Source organism: Falco peregrinus, chromosome 6 (genome assembly GCF_023634155.1).
Source record: "Falco peregrinus isolate bFalPer1 chromosome 6, bFalPer1.pri, whole genome shotgun sequence".
In the NCBI taxonomy this organism is placed as follows: domain Eukaryota; kingdom Metazoa; phylum Chordata; class Aves; order Falconiformes; family Falconidae; genus Falco; species Falco peregrinus.
The window spans coordinates 3441173-3464895 of NC_073726.1; the positions used below are offsets into that span (position 1 = coordinate 3441173).

At 36.2% G+C, this 23723-nt stretch overlaps 1 protein-coding gene across 5 annotated transcripts in view; it reads right to left on the reverse strand.

The window, feature by feature from the left end:
- The window catches only part of CERK (ceramide kinase), a 39514-nt gene that overhangs the window by 12960 nt on the left and 2831 nt on the right, over nucleotides 1-23723 (reverse strand). For 3 of the 5 annotated variants that reach the window (XM_055808793.1, XM_055808792.1, XM_055808794.1), the window contains 8 exons: nucleotides 16908-17021; nucleotides 15620-15742; nucleotides 13500-13625; nucleotides 12906-12969; nucleotides 8954-9099; nucleotides 1728-1802; nucleotides 1495-1647; nucleotides 581-686 (listed from right to left, as the gene is read on the reverse strand). In XM_055808793.1, the coding sequence (XP_055664768.1) occupies nucleotides 581-686; nucleotides 1495-1647; nucleotides 1728-1802; nucleotides 8954-9099; nucleotides 12906-12969; nucleotides 13500-13625; nucleotides 15620-15742; nucleotides 16908-17021 (907 nt within the window). Of the gene's footprint in view, nucleotides 1-580; nucleotides 687-1494; nucleotides 1648-1727; nucleotides 1803-8953; nucleotides 9100-12905; nucleotides 12970-13499; nucleotides 13626-15619; nucleotides 15743-16907; nucleotides 17022-19409; nucleotides 19432-22131; nucleotides 22906-23723 lie in introns of those variants that run through there. The other 2 variants (XM_013303180.3, XM_055808795.1) reach the window with 2 other exon arrangements.

Consider the following 23723-nt stretch of genomic DNA (forward strand, 5'->3'; position numbering starts at 1 on the left):
CTAACTACAATATCTCTGAAACCTACATTCATGTATAAAGAAAAATAATGAATGAGTAACTTCAAGCAGGTGAAAGCAAAAAGAAAGGAAGGCACACCAGGACATTAAGGTCGGCACCCTTGATTAGAGAAACAACTGAAAAATGTCTCACAGAATTCGTAGAGCATTGTAGTCTATAAAAGTCTATAAAAAAAGGCTAAATATCCTCAGGACAAGCATGACAGCTGTTGTCATGGCACTAAAACAATCACTAAAATTGCTAGATCCAATTACAATGTGAACATCTGAGAATTTTTGAATATTTATTTCCATTTGTAGAAGCTATGAGACATCCAGACTTTTCATTTGTTAGCAGTAACACAGCATAGCACCCTCAGCATCTTATAACTGGGTATTGTGCTGTTTTACTGACCTGATAAAATGAGGTTTTCTCTTTAATGAGTCAATAAACTTTTTTACAGGCTTGTCTCTTTCAGAGAAAGTGTTTTGATATTAAAAACAACATTTTGGTGACCTCTATTTATGTACAGGCCTTTTCAAATAGTTCATGTCAAATATCCAGAGATAAACATTAGCCTACCCTGTTCTGCAGCTATCTTTATCTCGTGGAGATCCCAGCGTATGTTTTGCTGGTTGAAAAGAAATTGTTCCTTCATAGTAATGATGTGAAAGAAAAGTCTTCAAGCCTACATAAAAAAGGTATTAAGCAGCATTAAGTCATTACAAATTCACATTGCAAAAATCTCTCCACACATACCTTGACTGTTCATCTGTTTCCTTTTTTAAAGACTGCAAAACAGTAGTTGCCCTCCCCAAGCTCATAGCTCGGTATTATGATGTTTTAGACTGTAAAGGACAACGAAATACCACCCCCTGCCATCCAACTTTTTAACATTTGCCAATAGAGCCATTACTTTGCTTGACATCTTTAAAAGTCAACTAAAAATATTAGCTATATATCACTCCTTAATCTTAAAATCGGTCTACATTACTTAAATTCTGCTTTTGCATCCTCTTTCCCTAACACAAGACAAAACAAAGGTGTCAAAAAATACTTTCCAGTAGCATAGAATTTATCCAAATATCAGCTAACTAGGCTAAGCCACTCATCTCTTTACAATCAGTGCTAGAAAAAGGACAAAATTAACAATTCGTTCAGTCAGATGAACATCCAAGACAGAGGAGCTCTAACTGATTGGAAAAAAAAAAAAGTCAAAATGATCAGCACAGAAGAGTCACTACCTTTTAGGAAGCTATCACTAAGTGACATATATTCACCACAACTTTAATAAGCACACCATTAATGTTATGCCCAAAGTTACAGAACTTTACATAATGTTGTGCAATCTACTGGGTACTACAAGGAGTTTAAAATCAGGTTCAGTTTGTTTCTGATGTTTAAAAACTTCAGAGATGATTGGTTTGGAGACAGTACATCAACTGCTCCAATACATTTCCATGTTGACAAAAGAATGTAACGGTTACACAAGTTACCTGAGTAGTCATATCGCATCGGACCCATCCACCGCTTCTTTTCACTATCTTTTAATGTATCTCCATAAAAACCATAACCCAGCAATGATACAGAGTACTTCAAAAACGTGTTGTTATGATGTACAGAAGACACATCCAGAGGCTGACAGTCACCTGTGAAGATTAGAAGGTTCTATTAAGGCTTATTTTGTTTGGCTATTTTCATAACAAAACTGTGAACTGTGACCACCCACCTACAATAATATGAAGAGCTGATGTTACTGGATCAGAAATGCCAACAGTGGAATAGCATATGCAATCTGTTGATCCTGAAAAAAAACCAACAACAACCCACTAGAGATTAATTCATATCTTTTGAAAACATGTATTATTGGCATGGTCCTCCAAATAAATGCTCCTTTGGCTTGCCTCTTTCTATTTTATGGAACAAAGTAAATAATACAAGGATACAAATACTATGATTTAAATTGCAAATGCTGCCACCCCCCCCACCCCCCACCCCCAATAAGTAGAATGTCTTTCTCTCCATATGAAGATTTTCACTATTTAAGCAATAAATAAATAGCAGTTAGTGAAGCGTAAGTCACATGAAAAACTTCAGGAGTACATTACGGCTTTTGTATCAATTAAGGATGGAGAGGAAGGCAGGCATACATTGATTCTCCATTGCTTAAGATTTCTTACTCACTGAGATCTCATGAAAAAAAGAGAGACATTGACCAGTCTCTTGTTTTTTGGGGGACTGATCTAAATCCTAAGCTGTCAACATCCTCTCGTCCTCCAGTTGCACCTTAAACCAGAAACTCCTGCTTAGTCCTATTATTTTAAGGTTAGTCATTAACTGTTTTCAGGAATTAGTTCATAGACAGGGGAGCAAAGTGGACAGAGATGTGCCTTTGCAGTTTTGAGCAAAATACCTACAAGCAGAAAGGGAGAAGCCTTAGCTTTCACCCATATTCTTTGTTCCTAACTACCTTTAGGCCCTCCTCAGTCACTATGTCTGTTCAGTATTTTAGGTGCTGTTTAGAGATAAGCAATTCTCCCCAATCCCTATAAAAAACAATCTAAAAGCCTAAATGTAGGGTTCCGATTTCTACTCTGCAGCAGGGAATTGGAAGTCAGGGCCAGATGTACTGAAGCATATTTGTTGCAGCCCCTAACCCCAAATTTATTTGGTAGTTTCTCCCATCCATTCCCTGAAATTAAATTCCTTTAAAATCAAGTCTGGATATCTGAAAACAAAAACTTATTTTGTCCACATATACATTCTCAGATTTGCTACTGATATAGAGAAGCTCAGATACACTGTATCTAATGCATTTAATTTCTGAGGCCTAATTGTATTGAAATAGAAAATTAAAAATGGAAGAGTGAGCTATCAATGTTTAAAATCCACTTTTGGCTCTTTATCACTTTGAAAACAGTAAGGTCATATACAATTATGAATAAGAGCAAAGCAAATCCTTTCTCATCCAACTCACTTCCCAGGAAATGGACACCATTTCCTACCAGTGAAGGGCATAAGAGGATCTTCTATCAAGTAAACGCTGTGCAGAACCCTGCCACAGTGAGTAAGAAGCAGCTCTAGGAGCTGACTGAAGAGACTAGAAATATAACAAACTGCAGAACAAAAGAAACAGTGTGACTAAAGAGATCTGTCTCTAAAGGCTGAGGTTCAAGATGGTGCAAGTGTACCATCACAAGGAAATGCCATTGCACAGGAAACAGGACTCCAGTTTCAGTATCGTAACAGGCAAGGTAGACGACATTATCATGCCACATTTGGAGTTTTACAGCAGAAAATATTAAGTAAAGTTCAGATACTAAAGGTATGTTTTACTGCCAAATTTTTTCAGTTTCATTTTGCCTCCTATACTCAGCTAAGCAAAAAAGAAAATTACTACTTTTGAAAAGAAAACCAAGCACCAAAAAAAAAAGCGCCACTAAAATATCTGATGTGAGCTTTTACTGCTAAATGTACAAGCCTAGCATTTCATCCAACCGTTCTCATTTCTTCAGGATCTGTTTGCATTTGGCTGCTAGAATTACCTTAGCTATGTTTGTCTTGATGTAAACAGAGCTCCCAAGCAGTCTTACACTATAGGTGGGAGGAGAAGAGGGGAATTGATACAAGCTACAGTCTAACACTGGAGACTTACCTCCCTATACTCAAACTTATCTGTTGGGTAATTCTACAGAACTTATTTTCATTTCTATTCATTAAGTAGCAAGGGAGATCTGAAATCTGAAGTCTGAAATTAATTCTGAGATTCTAAAATGGGAGACTGGCAAAGACACCAGTGTTTATCAACTGTCCAATCCTCCCTCCTTCTGAGAAATGCCAGTGGAGTACCAACTACAAACAGTAAAATATCACTGGGTTTGGTTTTTTTCCTATCAGAGCCAGTAGTACGGAGCAACAAAACCACTATCATGCCTTACTTACATACCAAGACAATATACATAGTCGTAACACCACACCATGCATGAACCTAATGGTACTAGTTTAAAGGTCACAAAAATATTCATGACGACTAAGGATTTGAATCTCTTTGAATACTTCATAACCAAACAAGAATTCTAGACCTCTAGGTGGCTCGTGAATAGATTTAGAATCTATTACCGCTGAAACAGCACGCTGAATAGATGCATACCACACCCCACCAAAGTCTGGGTTATTTCATCAGTACAAATCTGATACAGAAAGCAGGATTAGAATATAGCTTGACTAATATCCCTTGATTAATAGTTTAGGATTTCCAGAGCACTTAATTTGGCCAAGAAGTTTTCACAGAGCATGACTCTTGACTCATGTTAGGTGGTGGATCTTGTTTGTTCTGGTTAAACCAACAGAAAAATTACATACATACTCTGCCAGATTTTCTTTGGGGATTTTAAAGGGCAACAGTCTGATTTGATGCATTTAAAAGCAAGGGGAGAAGCTATTGTTACAGAGAGAAATTAATGGCCTGGGCATACAGTCACGTTCTTACTCAAGGTTTTATACAACTTCCTTTCTGCATCCAGAAACCAAGAGATCAAGTTTAACATCCGCAAAATGACAGACTGGCTTAAAATGGAACAGTTCAGCAGGACTTTGGTTTTTTGGTACATAATCACTTCAGCAGAAGTTCAGTACCACAGTACAACAAAAAAGGATTAATACAATAATGGTAAATTTAAGAGATGAAATTAACATCACAGAGAAGCCCCCACCATGTTAAATGCAGTATTTAGCTCTAAGACTGTAATTTCTAGAAGCACAACAGATTCAAAATGCTGAAGGAGGAACACAAAACATTGCACTTCAGATTTCAAACAGGACATACGGAACCTTGAAATGAGATGCATACTAAACTGCAAATATAATTAAATATTACTAATATTGTAACAGAGAAGGCTGTGGACACATCACTTCGAGTCATTTAAAAAAAAAAAAAAGAATTAGGTAGCTTTTTATGCTATGCTTTAATACCTTTTCAAAAAGAAATTTTACAACCTAGATGACAGTAGTATGAGAGTCCAGTCATGCCTTATGATTCTACTTGCATCTGTTTGTGAACGAATCCTCCCACATTTTTCTATACTACCTGCACACAGGAAGCCTGTACTGTCTTCAGCATTCTTCTACAGCTACACATCAACAAGCTGATTATAATCATACTGCATGCTTCAATCCTAGATATCACAGAGTGCATACCTTGGCTACAACAAAAATGAGAGGGATCTGGATACACTAGAAACTTAAATCACTGTAGCAACTAACACTTTGTATCTACACTTTACCCTGTCTTCCCTAGTACTTGGAAGATTTCTACCCTATCCCCCGGTTAGGTTGGCAGACTTGTGTTTTGGAAAAATGAATGTATTGTTAACACACCACAGCACAGAGTGATGTAGGATTTTTTTTTCTCTACCTGCTGAGATCACAAGAGTATTTAATCTAATCCATTGTCTTTTACTAAAGAGTCCTCCAACAACAGTTGACAGCTTTATCCTCCTGTTCTACACCAGGTTTAGGAAGAAGAACTAATTACTCTGACTTACTCTGGAGGGAGTATTTTAACACTAAAACATGTGGATGAAACCTCAGTGCCACATGTCATAAGAGAAATGTTTCTCTGTTCTTAAGTTCTATAGCAGCATAATACCACTCTGAATACAGCGAGAAACCGTGGCTGAACACACTTTTTAAGGCTAGATGGCACTAGAAGTAATAATTAAACAGAAGTTTTCGTAGGTGTGCAGACTTGTAGTTAGCACATTGCAGTGCAAAACTTTGTCAGGTTGCTACAACCTCCAAGCACTCTTAAAAGCAAATGTGTTTACAACAGCAATCAGTCAATTTACACTGCCGGATTTGAAGAATGGCTGCAATTAAGAGAAATTCAGAAGTTACAACTGCCACTTGAGTAAAGCCTTTAGCTTTTATTCATGTGAATAAAAACCCAAGTTATTTCATAAAAATGTACCATAAAGCATAAGAATAAGTGATATTTTTTAACCAGAAGACACACTAAGAAAGGAGACTACCTGGAAAGAGACACATCTGATCAAAAAAACCAGACGAGCCAAGAAGGGGCTTTCTGCAAAAAGATTTGCAAGTAGCATCAAACATTACAAAAACCAGCCTGCATAATGGGATTCTGCCTATGAGATAAAGCTAAATTACTCAAACATGGCCACATAGATGAGAGTGTTTTAGCATTAAATCTGTTTCATTTGTTATTTCAAACCTTTGTACAATTAAATTGACTGTTTCTAAGCAAAGATTAAGTGTGCTGAACTCAGCATTAGTTTGAATACAGGCACTGTTTAGTCACAACCACAAACCACAACCTGCCATGTTTCTGTTATCACAGCTTGACATTAGGAACTAAATGATAAAAAAGGGTAAAACACTGATTCAGCGTTGCCCTAGCACAAGCTCTTGTCCTAACAGAGTACACTGTCTCCATGTACCAGAAAACACAGAGCTTTAGAACTTAACCTCTAAACTCTGGGTAGTGTTTGGTTTTGATATCTGTGAGTTCTTAGGATGTTGAGAAAAAGGTTGGTTATAAAGAACTAAGGAGAGCACCATGGATGTTCTTCTAGATGCATGATTTATATTTCATTATTCCTCTTGAGTTGCTGTATTCTAGGACTGTCATTTAAAAAAAGAGAAAGTTTTTAAGTATCTTACTTATTTTGGAACAGACTTCTTACACTAGTTTTGGAACTAGAGGATCTGTTGAGGTCACGGTCAGAGCTCCATTACATCAAGCAAAGATGAACAAAGCTTCACCAAGGGCTGGAAAAAAAACCCACCCTCTTGCTGCCTTCCTGACCATCTTGCAGTGCGTGGGTTTGTCTAATTCATACACAATTTAAGGTCCCTGTGATGGCTAGATCTGTTAAGAAAGGGTTACGATTTGCTCAGTGATTTGACCCCCTTTTCCAGTAAATAAGCACTTGTCCATATTTTTAGTAATGGATTGTTTTAAATATTGTACAATATACAACAGACCAAGATATGTATTATACTCTGTACTTCCAAAACCTAAATCAATAGAATTTTGAAAGGCCAGCTTCCTTATACACCATTACAAATAATTTTTGAGGGATCTGAGTAATAACTTGGAGAAAATATTTGAATCATAGTACTGATTACAAGGCTGTACCTCAAGTTAGTTCAAGGAATAGAGCATGCAGTATACATACAAATAGCAAACAGCTACAATGGACAAAACAAAACAAACAAAACACTGCAGTATTTAAGAGAAGAAAGTGACTTGATACATGTTAGCAATATGAAAATATCGGTGAAGATCATACTTTCGGGTTGCAATTGGAAAAAATGCATTAAGAAATTGTTGAAAAAGCAAGGTTAATCTTTCAATTTTAACATGCTTATAGTTAATTTCCTAAGGACAAAGAAATAGTTCTGAAGAGATTCTGGTTTTTCTATTCTATGTTCTATTGTCATTAGTATCACCAGTAGGCAAAATCTCCTGAAACCAGCCATATAAGCAAAAACCTTTAGTTCAAGAAATTTGCCCAAATAAAGGAAGCAAAGGGTGGAACACTTCAAACTCCATTCTTGTTAAATGTACTATACAAACTGATTTTAATACAAAGCTTTAACAAATAAAATTAGAATATACTTGAATATCATAATTGTTATACAGAACCCTTAATGTGCTAACTAACAAGGAGAAGGAAAATCTGTAAGGGGGTATTCACACTGCAACTTTTACATATCTAACCCTTATAGTACTGCAAGCAGAAAGAGCCAAGCTTCTTCCAAGCAACAATTCAGACCATTTGGGTTTGAATACTTTCTTAACAAAGATATAAGGAATATAAAATTAGTCACCTAAATCCTGAGGGTACAAATACACTATTTACATTGGTGTATTTTTACAACCTGTGCTAAATCTTCTCATAACATCTGTGGTTTAGTTCTACTCAGAAGCTCATAATGTTTATTTCATATCCCAGTTCTTTAATTCAGAGCTCAAGCATCTGACAAGAAAAAGCGAACAGCATAGAAAAGACACCAAATTGTCCATTTGTCTTTCCACAGAGTCCTTAAAATTGCAGATGCTATTAAAAAGAGTTGTAACACTGAAGCCAGTCCTGGAAGAGAGGGTCATCTTGTAAGTCCACTTTTGAAGGAACCTTGGGGACCAACTGGGCAGGGTGAGGTAAAACCCAGGACACTAGACTTAACAGCGAGATTGATCCAAAGAGTACCTATAGCCAACAAAAAACTATGTTATCACCAAAGATCTGAATTCCAAGAATGAGTTTTCTCAAATGTCTCTCAAAGTAGACAAAGACTACTGTCTCTCAAAGACAGTAGTCAGGACTGCCTGAAAAAGTGAGAACTGTGAAGGTACAGCACCTCTAAAAAGGGGCAAACCCTGCAACTTGGCCTGGAACCCGAGGACTGTTCCTCAGCTGTAGTTGATTCATGCTTTCTGTGATGACAACTAAAGGGAAGGTGGGGGGAGTGGAAAAGGAGAAATCTTAGCATTTGTTTGGAGTTTGCCAGACCAGTGGGAGGTTCTCATTACAATTCTAACTACATTTGTAGAGCATTTGGAACTGGAAAAATATTTAAGTCAGTCTCTGTTCAGTAAATTTCATAAATTAATGTGTTCAGATGGACAAAGGTATTATTTTCAACATCTTATATTGTATTACCACACAATAAGCCACCAAAAAAAAAAGAAAGTAGTAATTAAATTCTAAAGTTGAACATTAAGATTTGATTTCCTTTACAAAGTATCCTTCCCAAATAAAGTTGCATGTGATCAATGATTATACCAGGATATAAACAGCTTTAGCTAGGTGTCTTTATGCAATATCATTGCTCATATCTTACACTTCAGCCTATGTTCAGTAAGTTCTGACTGCAAAGAAATTTCAAGAATAAATGGATAAAGTAGACTGAAAGTTAACCCTTTCTTACCAGCAGGAATTATGCCAATCCTTATATTGCACTGGACTAATGGTGCTTTGGGATTATTTTGGTCTATGCCAGAGTCCTTCTGCATTCTTCCAATGAGACCATGCATCACTTCACTGAACATGCCGTCCCCACCAACACAAACAACACTGCCAGGAAACACAAATTAGAATGCACACTAACAGTCAATAAACAACACGGCAAGTGTTCTACTTAGGGCATGCACTGGACACATCAAAAATAGTTGTTCTATTCTCCTCCTCCATCTTTACAGGATATAGTAGCCCACAGTCAACTTGGCAATTAACAAAAAGCAGAAAAAAAAAAATCAAGCTACACAACTGCAAATGCACCTAGACACGTCTGTCATGTTAGAAAAAAAAAAGTTGGAATGAAACCTAAAAAAAATAAAAATATCTTTATCCTCTATTGCTGTGCGCAGACAGACAAGTATCAGTGGAAATTCACTATACAAGGAAAACACTGAACAGGACTGTACATACAGCTTTCTAAGTAAATAAAATGGAAATAGGGTACCTTTACTAAAAAGGGAAAATTAAGTTAATATTCATGACTTCAGGCAGAATCATATTTTACACTATTAATTTAATAGGTATATACATTATATGAAAGTCAAAAAACAGAAAAGTGCATGCTTGCATGCTCTTCTGAACATGCTGAAAGCCCATCAAACAGACAGAAGTCATGTATCTCTACATAACCATTCATAATAAAACACAGAGTTCTAAATGTTACCAGATGCAAAACTTTGTTTTGCAAATTTAATTCAGGTCAGAGCTGGTGCAGCAGCTACACAGATCCTCAATATGTTAAAGCTCAGCAGAGAGTCCACAGCCAAGCAAATACTAGGAAGTAAAAGACTATTTTACAGCAGTATACATTTCATGCGCAATAATCAAATGCACACCCTGAACTCTAAAAGCATAAACATTCTTTAACTGAAACACTAATTGAAATACACTTTAAAAGAAACACATGACAAATCCAAAGTTATGTATGTAGTCCCCAGCATGCATGTTTAGGAATGTTTACTGTTATCTATAGCAATCATTGCTAATGCATAAACTAATACTTACTCTTCCACATACCGAGCAACAGATATTGCAGAATGAGCACTTTTTTCCATAGGAAAAGTTAGTTTATTTAATTTTTAAGTATTGATGATTAAAATGCACTTATTATTGTATTTTCAGCAGAAGGAAAGCTTGAAAAAACCCAGTCATTTTTTCATGAATGGAGAGGACAGTCTTAAAAGTACACACTGTCCAACTCTAAGTCAAGACCTAAGAAACTGGGAGAGAAGGACGAAAAGGATGTTTGTTTTTAATTTTTATAATTAATTTTTCTTCTCATAGCTTAACTACGTTATTCCTCAACTTTAGTGTGCCTCATCTTTCTCTGCAGACTCTAAGAAAGTGGTTAAGTGGACAAAAATTTCCATATCAGTTCAAGGTCAATGTTGTCTCAGTAGTATTCTATTTATAACAAATAATACGTCCAGGCTCAGAGATGACAATGATATGAACGTCTATACAAATCAAAAGTAACTACTGACAGATAAAGAACTTTACATACACAATATCAGCATGACCAAATTCATTGGACACATCAGATCAACAATGTGCAAGTCACATGTGTGAAGGCCCCTAGTGAAGAACTACTTGTAAGAGATCACCTTAGAGTGATTCTTACATTTTGGGTTTATTTTTCTAATGGACAAGCATTTCACTTTTCAGACAGATGACAGCAGTTAACTACATACGCTAAAGGACTTCAGGAGAAGCAAGTCCACAAGACAAATGAGTTTTAAAAGAACTACGGTCCCTTCTAATCTCAGCCATACTGTGAACTAACTCAAGAACTAGGAAAACAACCTGAAACAGTTTTACAAAGGCTTGTGCAACAGGCATATGGATAAGGAAGCAGAGCTATTCATACATGTCAGACTTATTCTGAACACGGTCATTACCTGCACAATGTTACAGCATGCTCTAGTTGTTCTGCACAATGACGTACAAAAACCTGTTATATTCTAACTGTCTTTATAGGGAAGCTGTTCTACCACTGAGCTGTTACATTAGAAAACCCACCATCAGAAATTCTTATAAGGGAAAACAGCAAGAACAGGAAACATGCGTAAGAAGTTTAAATAAGCTGTCTCAAGTAAATACACTTGGAAAGCAGCGAAGCAGTTATTAAAAATCCTGCATCTAGTTCCAAAATTACAGGTATAGCTTTGCCAAATAGGGAATCTGGAGATTAAATGAAGAAACCCATCACTGAACGAAGGGAAAGCCACTCATTAGAACCAGTCTAAGAGAACCGGTGAACAACAATTTGATGTAGGAATCCAAAGAAGCTTTTCCTGTACATGAGAAAAGTCAGTCTTTAAGAAATACATACATGCATGCGGTTCAACCATTTTAAAAATCTTCTTTCCCTATAACCACGTGATCTTTTATTTAAAAAGTAGGAAGGAGCTCTTATATTGATACTAACATCACTGTTCACAACAGAAACAGACCTGTACATGATGGACAAAAATCAGGCTTGGAAAGATAGGTTGTAGTTCCCAAGATAACCGCCCTTCAGGCCCAGAATGGGAATAGAAGAATCATGAGATTCTAAAAAGATGCAGCACTGGCCAAATTTTTAGCTCAGTCATGTTAGAGAGAAAACCGAAAAAAACCCACCAAACCAAAATAAAAATAATAAAAAAAAAAAAACCTGCAATAAAAGACTTTGAATCTGCCAAAACACTTCAAGTACAACTACAACTGGTCACTGCCTCTTGTTGTAAAAAACAGTTTGGTAGGAGTGGACATGGGCTCACTTGCTTTCCTTTTCTGCTCTGTACTGGGATTTCATCAACTACCAGTACTATCTATTTCAAATCACTTCAGATTTTTCCTTTTCATTTGATTTGACTAACTAGGTTTTTCTAGGATCTCAAGTTTCCCTTCCTTGCATTTCTGCATTGTTAAGAAAAATCCTAGAATAGTCAAAACTGCTTATTTAAATTCAACTCATTTTAAGGCAGGTGAAGTCTAGGAGCTCAGCCTGTGAATGTAGGTTCTTACTACCACGATTTGTCAACGTCATGGCCTCACTTGACTTACACAATGCATACAGATCTGCTCGCCTAGCAAAAGTACTCTGAAAAGACAGAAAGTGTTTTATTTTTGCAGCTTACCAGTTTAAATGGCAACAAGCACAACAACATACTATTTTAAAATACTATAGCTATGAGAGTTTATCTGCATCGGTACCACATACATTTTCATGATTTTGAGTCATGTAACTTGTCTCATGTCATGAACTGGAAACTGGAATGACTAACTTATTTATTAAAATATTCTGCTTCTACAGCAGATTTAATAATTGAATGCAATTTCACCATTCAGTTAGGTCTTCTTTTAAAATAGCAATTCCACAACAGAACAAACACAAATAAAGCCAAATGATGTAGCCATTATTTGAACAGTCCTGTAGCAAGAGGACCTCTCAAACATTTCTAAACAGTTCATGGGTTTTACACACAGCCTGAATGCCACTGTTGCAGTGTTCTGGACTGATGTATGTGTCAAGAACACCTATACCACAAAACACTTCAGGGTAGCTTCCGAGCCATTATAGAATGCTCAACATCTGGACGAGCAGAATTAATCTTACATTCACCTTTTCAACACAGATCTCATGCAAATATTGTTATACTACACTTGAACGTATCGTGTGTTGAACTGGTTTACTGAAACAGTTTAGTTTTAATTTGATACTCCTAAATAGGATCTCCTATGCAAAGGAATATGCCCCAGAACTTTCAGATGTGGCAATAAACATATCAGCAATGAAGGCTACTCAAGTTAGAGACAAGAACAGACAAATTACAGAAAGCTAGAGAAAGAATTTTAAAAAGGCAAATGAAGTTACTTACCCATCATATTTATTAATATTAACTTCAAATAAATTGTCCTTAGCATGGTTAGCATATTCAGTTACTATGAATAAACACATTAAAAATTACTATTATAAAAATATTATTAGAAAATTGTATATAAATATGATTATAAAAGTGTTATTAATTGATTAATAACCACAATTCTATTAACAATGTGACCATAAACAGCCTGCCCATAAAATGTGTTTCAAAAAAATTTTATGCCAAGGAAAGAATTGAAAGAAACATGCACTGCAGTACATACGGAAAAATATTTCACTAAAAAATTGTGCAAATGAACAACTGGTTTTAACAGTAAAACTGAAAGAAATAAAAAAGGCAGTATCTTATAAATGAAGAGCTCAAATAGCTCAGAAGTACCAGACGTTTTAGTTTAGTAAGCAGAAAATTGATATTAGGTTGCCATTTTATGGCCACCTATGCTTTAATTAGAAAACACTCCTTCTCTACCACTTACATACCTTTTCTTACTGAGAAAATGAAACTAACAGAAAAAACTTTAAGATACTCAGATATGTTTTAAAGAGCTCATATTACATTTATTAAGAAAGGAAAATGTTCATTACTCACTAACAACATCAGTGGAGATAGAAGCCAGACTAAAAAGCGGAGCAACTTTCTGCTCATAAATCCTCTTCCCTTGTCGTTTTCCTCCATAAGGATTAATATACACAAGCAAGTGCTTTGGTCTAGACCCTGCAGTAAAGAAAAATTTCTTGTTTACTACTTTTTTTACACAAAACAAAAATTCAACAAGCTATACAAAACCAAACATGTAAACATCAAAGAGAACACAGCATGTAAGCCTTTTATAACTCCTTCTGAAAGAGCTATAAAACCCTGTTTTCATCTGTCCTCTTTATTATACTGAGGATACTGGCAGTATTGAACAAATTGGTAATAAGATAGCAGATGAAATTCAGAATCATTTCATCAGACCCCATGTCTCATTCTTGAGCGTACTATTCTTGCAGTACCTTCCCACTAAATTGCATTAGTATCACAGGCATAAACGACAAAAGACAAACCAAGGGCAGCAATAGGAAAGGCACTTATGAGTGAAAGCACATATAGAAATACTTTTACATTAATTTATTTAAACAATGTTCTTGCTTTGGTAACATAGTTAAAATGTATTTCCTTTTTGTGATAAAGATACAGTAAGAATACCTCACAGAACTATATCTGCACAAGCGCTTGTCCTATAGCATAACTCCTTCCCCGCAGAAAATACCTTTGATATCACTATCTCAAGTTTGTTCAAATAGTTATGGATTTACATTGGTGGTAGCAATGAAACAATTGTTACACCTCTGTACTAACAGATACACAAAACAGTACTTCTTGCTGCACCTGGAGACCTTTCCTTTTTTGTATAGAACAGAGAGATCTGTTACAAGATTTGTACTTCCTCAGATGGCAAAATGAAAGAATAAACAGTTATTAAATCAGCACACTTGCATAATAAATGCACCCAGGCTACACCTTTTGAATGGTTTCAAGCTGCCACTCACCCAAAGCACCATTCACCCTCTCTAAGAACGTCTGACACCTTTTCTGAAATTGTTACCAATAGAACGAACACCTGCACTCAAATCAAGATAACCGCCCAGGTCACATCTCTCACAGGCGTGCTGAATGTGCACAAACCTCATTTTTCAAAATATTTTACTGGAAGCCACATACCTTGTGTAAATAACGTTTTTGTTTTGTACGTGTGAGATGTATGCTTCCAATACCTGTTCAGAATATTTTTTGTTAAATAGCCATTTTTATTCTGTGAGTCTTAAGTATTTGCTTGAGTCACATCATAGGTATACTTGTATCCAATCCCTTCTCTGGCTTGGTGTCTCAGATGGACCTCAGACCTATGCTATAGGTAATTTATGTCCAGTCCTGCCTCCGCCTCCATCTCCATCTCCTGCTGCTCCTGTCTGGCCTCCCTGGATAGACCCGATGAGCTCATCTGAGCTGTAAATCAAACCTGCTGCTAACCCCATCCCTACTCTGCCCACCCCTCAAATACAGCGGGACTTTACCCTGGTTGGTGGGGACACTGCCTGTGATATGGTCATCCTTGACCTCCCTTCTGCCATGGAGTTGCTCTGTTCCTGCCGCTCCCTGACATCTGTCAAGGTATCTCTTTCAGGAATAACTCCTGCAGAACTGCTTTTAGTCTTCCAAGAAATAGATGTACAAGAGTCCTAGAAACAATTAATGGAACTCTTACTACAGAAGGCATGTTGCTGATGAAAGAGACTGGAAAGGCGAGACAGACACACAAAAAGCCACACACAAATCCTACGATCACTGCAGTCCTTGTCCTCAGATCTCCAAGTACCTCATATCTCTGAGCTTACATGTGCTCTTTTCTTTCTCCCAAGCTACAGTCATTTAAAGCTTCTTCTAAGCTTCTAATGTGTTCATATTTTGTGAAAATAATTTACATCTGGGCAAAATTATGACACCTGTAGTCCTGACTGATTATACAGTAAAACACTTGGTACAACTTGTCAAATATGTGAGATACAGAATTAGTGAAGAAGAGACACTTCAGCTTTCAGCTCCCTCAACTTTTGAATGTAAGCTCCTCTGAAGAGTTAAAAAAAGCAGATATATCAAACCAGCATTAATTGGTATACAAGCCTGTAAAATGATGCTGCAAATGTTTGTAGCTTAGTCAGACTTACTCTGCATTTCAAGTAATTGTTTGAGCGCCTGCATCCACTGATCATACAAGTACTCATCAACACATGAAAACGTCACGTCACCACACCGCCAGCGGTGATTGCGGTCTTTCTTCACGTAATACACTATTTAAATTAAAAAAAATAAAAATAAAAAGGCACAATGACACAGTCCTGTGAAATAGCAAATGCATTTCAGAGAGATCTTCAAAATATCTACCCTTGGAAAAAAAAGTGGTATTTCACCCCCACTACACATTTCTGCAAAAAACAGAGCCATTCAGAGAATATGAACAGGACATTTGTTGAAAGTCAAAATGAAAACACTTGCTCTAGGTCTTTACCTTACAGCAGATACCCAAACATAAGCTTCTTTTTAAAATAAATAGAATCCATTTTCCACAAACTGATTATAGACGTACTTACATAGAAGTTCACTGAGCTGATATATAATTTCATCCATATTGAAAGTCTGCAATGTCTACATAAGATAAAATGCCGTAAGCTTAAGAGGATAAACCAAACCCTCACATCAGCTCCCATGTAACCAACAAGGGTGAATTCAATTTCATAAAGCTGAAATTTCAGAAAAGAGGTTGAGGGTTTTTGTGCATTAAGGACAAGGCTGGTGAGACAAGAAGCACTCTTACCTTTCCACCTACAATATCACTAATCATTGTTACTGAAGGACTACATGTGAGGAAAGTACTCCACAACGCAGAATTTTGGCATGGGAGCAATCGCATTTGCCCCAGCTTTGCGGCACAGAAGTCACCACTCTTCCCAAAAACAAACAGAAATTTATTTCTGGCACTTTGTTTTAAGAATGCAGTCAATAATGCAAAGAACCTTTACAGGCACACATTCTGATGGTTAGGGATAATTTTTTAAACTCTCAAACGTTTAAGACTCATTTTTCTAGCCTCTCCCTTGACTTTCTTATCACGTAGTAGAAAGCAAGTGTCTTGCTGCAGAAACATAAGACATTTGTTAGGCCCTCATTAAATAACTAAACACAGCATGTGTTCTTAAAGGAAGGGGTTTATTTTCCAAAATAAGAATCTTTAAATGTGAACTGGCAGATTTTTGCTAAGTTTTGTTCGTTCCTTTGTTTCCGAGTTGTTTTGGTTTGGGTTGTGTTTTTTTTTTTTGGCAGGGTGAGGATGTTTTGGGGTTTTTTAAATGCATAATTAAAATGTTAAAAGGAATCTGAAGATTCATTTTGAGTATGCCCTAAAGTACCTCCAACAAAATAATTAGCACAAGCATCCTGAGACTGTATTTGTCTTACCTGTGAAAGCATGTGGCTTTGCCATTTTTTGCCATCTGCCAATATTACGCTGTTTCTCATTAAGTTCAGTTTCTTCTACAGCAATGATCTCAGAGGTTGGTACAAAATAGTTTTCTGTATGAACACAAGATCCTACACATTAACATCTTAAAACAGCAGCAGAATGATTATTTCTACACATAATATGATATAGACATACAATTAAGGTAGCTGTTCAATAAGCACAACCAAGAGCATAAGTAAAAATTTGCTGAATATTTTGAATTTCCTTTATCCTCTAGTCAAAGCACATAACCCATAATCACCTATGAACTACCTTAAATAATATTTTAAATGTCTGGTTTCTCAGAAAATTAAGTATTCTGAGTATAAGACCATTTTTGCATGAAGCCAAAATCCAGCAACATGGATTTCAGAGTAATGAAATTGCCCTTTCAATGACACCTAGCCCAGATATTTGACAGTGAATAGCCCAAGCTATTTCAAAGAATGTGCAACTAAATCTAGCACAGAGAGACTACTGAGGCTATTTGTTATTCTCAAGTAAGCAGCTGGCTTGTGAAAGAAGGGCACTCATATGAATTCTTAAGACTTTAAATCCCACTAAGCTTTAAAACTTCAGGATCTCCTAAGAAGAAAATCCTAGATGTTATATGTACTGTTAAATATATTTCCCTTGTATCAAATTCAAAACTAGTGTTTTTCAGAATTAAAGGCTTCTTGCTCTTACACTATGAAACTATGCCCTCCACCTTCACTCTTTTTTCACTTGCAGTCCCTCAGTATCTTCTCAGTCTTAATTCCCATCAAACTGGGGATTTTGTCTCATTTTCATTACTGATTTCAAAATTTCTCTGCTTTTACCTTATCTAGAAAAAAAAAGTGGAACTGAAAATGCATTGTATTCATGGATAAGCAAGTGCTCTGTGTATAGATACACACCTGCAAAGCAATTACATAATATTCTACTGTTACAATCTCTTATATAGTAACAAGTATAATATACTTATTTCTCTCAAATGGGGGTGGGGAGAAGAGAGAGATATAAAGATACATTAAACACAAAATACAGAAATTAATACTGTTGTTACTGGGGTTTATCTTACATTTCATCTTCCTCACTGTTCTGCAGAAGTACCATGGTGGTGACTGTGAGGAATGTAAAATAAGCAAAAAATTTTCCTGAACTTATCACAGTGGTGACTACAATTCATCTGCCACAAGCTCAGTTTTTCTTCTCCCCTGTCCTATTTCTTTCCTTTAGTTAACAGTGCTGTCACCTATTGTGATTTCTATTGACATGTTGTGGACTACACACATGATTTTTGTTTTCCTTTACCATGTGTTTTAGTATTTGACTTTATTTGTATTCCTTTAGAGATTTTTATCTTCCTACAGGTTTTTAGCTTGATACTAAAGAAATGTAGCCTCCGAAGTCTTTCAGGAATCTGGCTGTATTCACATGTTTTAACTACTTACAAAACAAATTTCAGCTTATAGTAATTGCATTTACTATATTTAAGGCATGATGGGGAAATGCAGCAGTCACCGAATGTCTTTAAAAAGATCCAACAGCAGACATGAAGTCGCTAAAAACACTTTACTTGTATACAGATATAGATATCATACATATACATGTAAGACTGTATCAACTATTTAATATTGGATAGTAACAGTTCATTGGTCTTCCCAACATTCAGAAAAAAGATCTGCTATGAGATCTCAATAAGATTATCCATTTATCCAACACTAAAAAAATACAGACCAGAGATGGAACAATAAATTAAGGAAAGGGAGCATGTTCTTTAACCTTTCTTTCCCAGAACTTCTTTTAGTTGTAATTTTCCTAATGGCTATGCCGCCTATCCACACACCAGAATATGAAAGAAAGCTTGTTGCATTTACAAAGATTGCAGTTAAGTGGTAACTAATTTTGTTGTTGCTCAAGGATATGCTACAAAACTGACAAAGTACAAGTAGCTCAAAATTTAAATGACACTGCTTTAATTAACATTGGGGGAAACAGCTCTACATACTAGATCCTTATCAGCATATATGCTAGGAGCAGCAGCAAAAGTCATTGTTTTATTAGGACTTTTCTATTACATAAAGCTGCCCAACTGTACAAACAGCAAACAAATTGAAAAGCATTGCCAAATCTGTATCACTCAAAGCATTACTTTGGAGTACATATTTTAGCACATATTACACAGCTTATATTAACAACCCTAGACCTTGAAACCACTTCTACTAAGCTCTCCTAACTCTTCAGATGTGTTCTCCCTGACAATTGCATGACTGGAAGTTCTACTTTTCCAGAAAATCTCTTCACAGATGTGGCAAAAAGCACAAAGTAAATGTTTTAGTTATGTATGCGCATTTTTTTTAATCTTAAACCACAAGAGTCACATATCTGAAAAAACAGATTCCTGAAAAGCAAGGCGGGGGTGTGGGGGGGGAGAGCAGAGAAAAAAAACAAAGCAAAGAACAGAGCGATCGCACCTTCCATCTCACCTTCCCTCTGTAAATCCTTGGGTTTGGTGAAAGTCTGAGAAGTTTCTATTCTATGAATACCCAGCTATGCCAGCTGTGGCCCTCAGTACTGTACAAGCATCAAGCAACTCCACTGCCCTGACGAGTATACTCAAGACAGTCAAAACCACACACTACCTGATACTGCAATTACAGAGAGCCAGAAAGATACAAAGCTGTCTCAAATATAAACATACTATTCAGAACACTCCCTACAGCTTATAAAAAGAAATCTGAATGCAGTGGCATTTGTGTTTGAATAGAGTTCAAGAATTTTTATCAGCCCAAATATGACTATCACTATTCAACTTAGTGTTATACAGCATATTGTTTAATCAGAAAGCAAATGAACTACTTAGTCCCACCCTTCCTTTTCCCCAGAAGGGAGAAGTTTCCAGTGGGAAGCAATCAGAGACCTTCAGTACAAGCAGTACAGTCCTTCTCCTATAAACACAATGCCCTCATCTGCCATTTAATCACCAAAACCCACCACATAAAAATAAGCAGAAGGTCATCCCGCCTCTTTTGAGAGGTTGACAAGGTTCACATATGTACTAATCAAAGCCCTTTCCCACACCTACTTTTGTAGCATTTACCTATTACCAAGTAGCAGGAGCCACTTCTTTCACTGATTTAGCATAACTGTGTTCACTCATAAAGGTCTAGGTCTTCACCTATATGAATTTCTCCCAAAATATGGCAAATCTTATTGCCACATTAAAAAAAAAAAAAAAAAAGGAAAAGAAAAGATGGTACTTACACCAGCACTACTAGATCAACATTACTTTAAAAAGTTGAACTACAGGCTCAGAACATACTGAACAAACCAAGAATTTCACTTGGCTCAATACAATATTCAACCAAGTAGCACACAACAGTTCCTTGACAAAACTCCAGGCAAAATACCATGACTTTTTCAACATACACATCTAAACTCAAGAGACTGAATTCCAAGTTCAGAAATACTGAAGTACGTATCAAATTCTTAAGCTTAAAGATCTTTACACATCTATGTTTTCACGTCTCACCTTGTTCAACGTCTAGCATACATGACACTAAAAATAATGAGTTATCCATCCAGAGCAGCTGGATGAAGGGGCATGGAAAGAAAAAGAAATTTTAAAAAACCCAAACAAAACACCAATGTACAGGTGACAGCCTTCCCAGCATGCTGGCTGTGCCAGTCATCACTCATTCTGGGTCACAGCGCTCTTACAGTCTTAACAGAAACTTTTCTCGAAGTGCAAACTGACTAATCAGTAAAATACTGCATTAGATGCATACTACTTTTGCCCACATTAAGCAACTGGGAGAAAATACCCAAGGTAAGCACAATAACAGTGGTTTTCTTTGCAAAAAAAAAAAAAAGTAGCTGGCAGTTGTGAAGCGTGTTATTCTGTGTTAAGAAAGGCCTTTTGGTGCATCATTGCTGTTGCTGTCTGCTGCTGCCACAGAATACTTCCTGAGTTTACAAACAAACTCACTCAGAAACACAGTCAAGATTTGTTCTTTTGTCACTGCCAGCTACGCATCCTACAGGCCAGATCACTCGCTCAGAAATATGTTAGCTCAAAGCAACACACATGTGCAAAAGAATAAAAATGTCACTGATCACAGCATCACCCATAGTTATAGAGTGGTATTCACAATTTACTTAAAGTATTAGTATACTCTTGTGACTTAAAAATATAAAAAAATAGAAAGCTGGGGTGCAGATTTAAGGAAAAAGTATTTTTTCAGTCACTTTGAAAATTAAGTTACTGTTACAGAGCTCATGAATGGTAAGATATCTTGCCCTAAGTTTAAGCTTTGCCTTCACCTAAAAGCAAGAAAACAAGAATGTTTTCTATAGGAAATTATATTGCATTATATTGCCCATGCACTACAGAAAGCTGTAGTCTAACAAAGACCAAAATAAGAGAAGATGGTGGATAGGGTTACAGAACAGAATCACAGAGAATTCACATCCTATGGGAGGGAGAAGAAAACAGACCTCATGACTAAACGATTTAATTTAAAACTGTAGAAGAGTCAGGGAAACATCTGAAGGACATGATCTCACAACATACAGCCATGTACAGTGAAATTGGTTTGGGTTTTTTTTCCCCAACATAATTCTTCAAGTACTTTGTAAACTAACATAAAATAGATCAGGTCCTACTACGATCAGACACACCATTGCTGCTTCACATCAACGTATCTGAATTTGAATCAAATCACAGCAATTTGAACTTGGATCAATTTGCATATTTAAAATCATACTACTGAATGTTTTCCCATTATTTTTTTAGTTTCCAAATGAAATCTTTTCAACTCAACTATGAATATTTAAATGGTAAAGCAAGAGTTAAGATGCACTTCTACACCTTAAGGGGAAGAAAACCCCAAAAACACCTAAAAGGTGTATGCTGAAAAACATGTATTGTTTAACATAGTATGCACCTATATTTGAATAACGTATCTTCCAGAAGATTATGCATTCCAAAGAAACAATGCCTTCTAAAGCTATTATTCCCCACATCGTACTGTTCGATGTAGTCAGTGGAACTGTCCAGAGAAAAACATGGTTCAGATTTCTATATGTGCCCATTGCCAGCTGCAAACAATCGATGAAAAATGACCTTGCTAAGGATGTGCCAACACACTACAGGTGCTGGACAGACAGACAGACCTTATTTCCAAGCAGGCCCACCTCTGCTGTCTCAGTACTGTGTTTATGAAACTGAGCTTTCTTTAGAATCCACAACATCAGAATGGCATCAGTATTGTGAATGCTAGTACTGAGGCTTCCTCAAGTTGTTGTTGTGGGGGGAAAGCTGGAAAAGAGACATGCTGAGAGAGAATTCTGAAGAGAGAAATAGAAAGGTTAAAAGAAAGTGCACACAAGTGAAGGCACGAAGGCATACAGTTCAGTATCTAGTCTGATCATCCCCTTCATGCTTGTACTTAAAAATAAAAAAAAACAGGAAAACGACAAAAGGATCTCATTCTGTATCTGTAATGTTTTAGTACCAGGCACAATACAGTCTGAGCCAATACTTCTAAAATACCTGTAAGTACATACGTGCAATATATAATCTGCTACGCAATTTGGTACACAAAATTTCATCATGTGTTACTTGAGAAAAATCTGATTGTGCCATCAACATGAGGAAATAATAAAATGACTTATCTGCCCAGCTTTGCATACACTATTTATCATTAACAAGCAAATATCATGGAGAAACGTTAAAAGGTTGAGAAATAACACTCTTCAGAACATTTGAAGATGAAGGCATGCCTAGGAAAAAAAAGGTGCCTAGCTAAAAGCAACAGAGAAAACATGAAAAATCTGACACGAAACTTCTCCCTCTAAGTTCAAACAAGTCCAACCAAAGAACAGGAAACGGGGACCTCATTACACTCAAGACAAAACTTGAAAGTATGAGGCTGTTAAACAAGATCTAACAGTAAGAAGGAAAGTAAACAGTATTTAGGATTTAAGGTTTTAAAAACATACCATGAATTGAACAAACATTTTTTTTGTTATTGGTATCTTCTCAAAGATAGAATTAAAAATAATTATCCCGAATTAATACTTCTTTCTTCCCAAAATGCCTTTTGACAGAACACTGTTCAAAAATATACATGTATTTTAATATCATTGTACAAAGATAAGAAAACACAAGAATTTCCCCATATTCTGTAAAACTATATTTTCCTGGACAGTAGCACAAACACTTTGGTGTTTCCTATCCATTCCTCGATTTGGATGCAACAGGGAGAGGCAGATATTTCAACACCTCTGCAATATACCTAACTAGGGCTCTAGTTCCTTACCTGCCAAAATCTGAAAACCTTGGGAAAATATATACCAACCATTTTTACTTATGTAGCTAAATCCAAGACAGTAACAAATACTCAGAAAATAAGCAGCTCTGAGTTTTTTCAGCTTAAAGACAACTGTTTCACTGTAATAACTACCTATTAAAACAAAAAATATAGCAAATTTTATACTACATAATTAAGTCTGTATATAGGCATAATGCACAGTAGTCACGTAGTCAAAGGCTAAATGGTAGAAAGATACCAATCTTGGTGAAGCAACTCCTCTGAAATTATATGTTTCTAACTAACCACCTTCCCTATTATAAAGTGTGTTTATATAGTCATGTATGCTGCTCATATTTTGAAAATAATTGCAGAGAACACAATGAGCCATCCCAGGTCCTAGAAGAACTTAAAGACAACAGGGCAGCAATAATATAAAACTGTGATGTGCAGGAAACGCATGAATTAATCAGG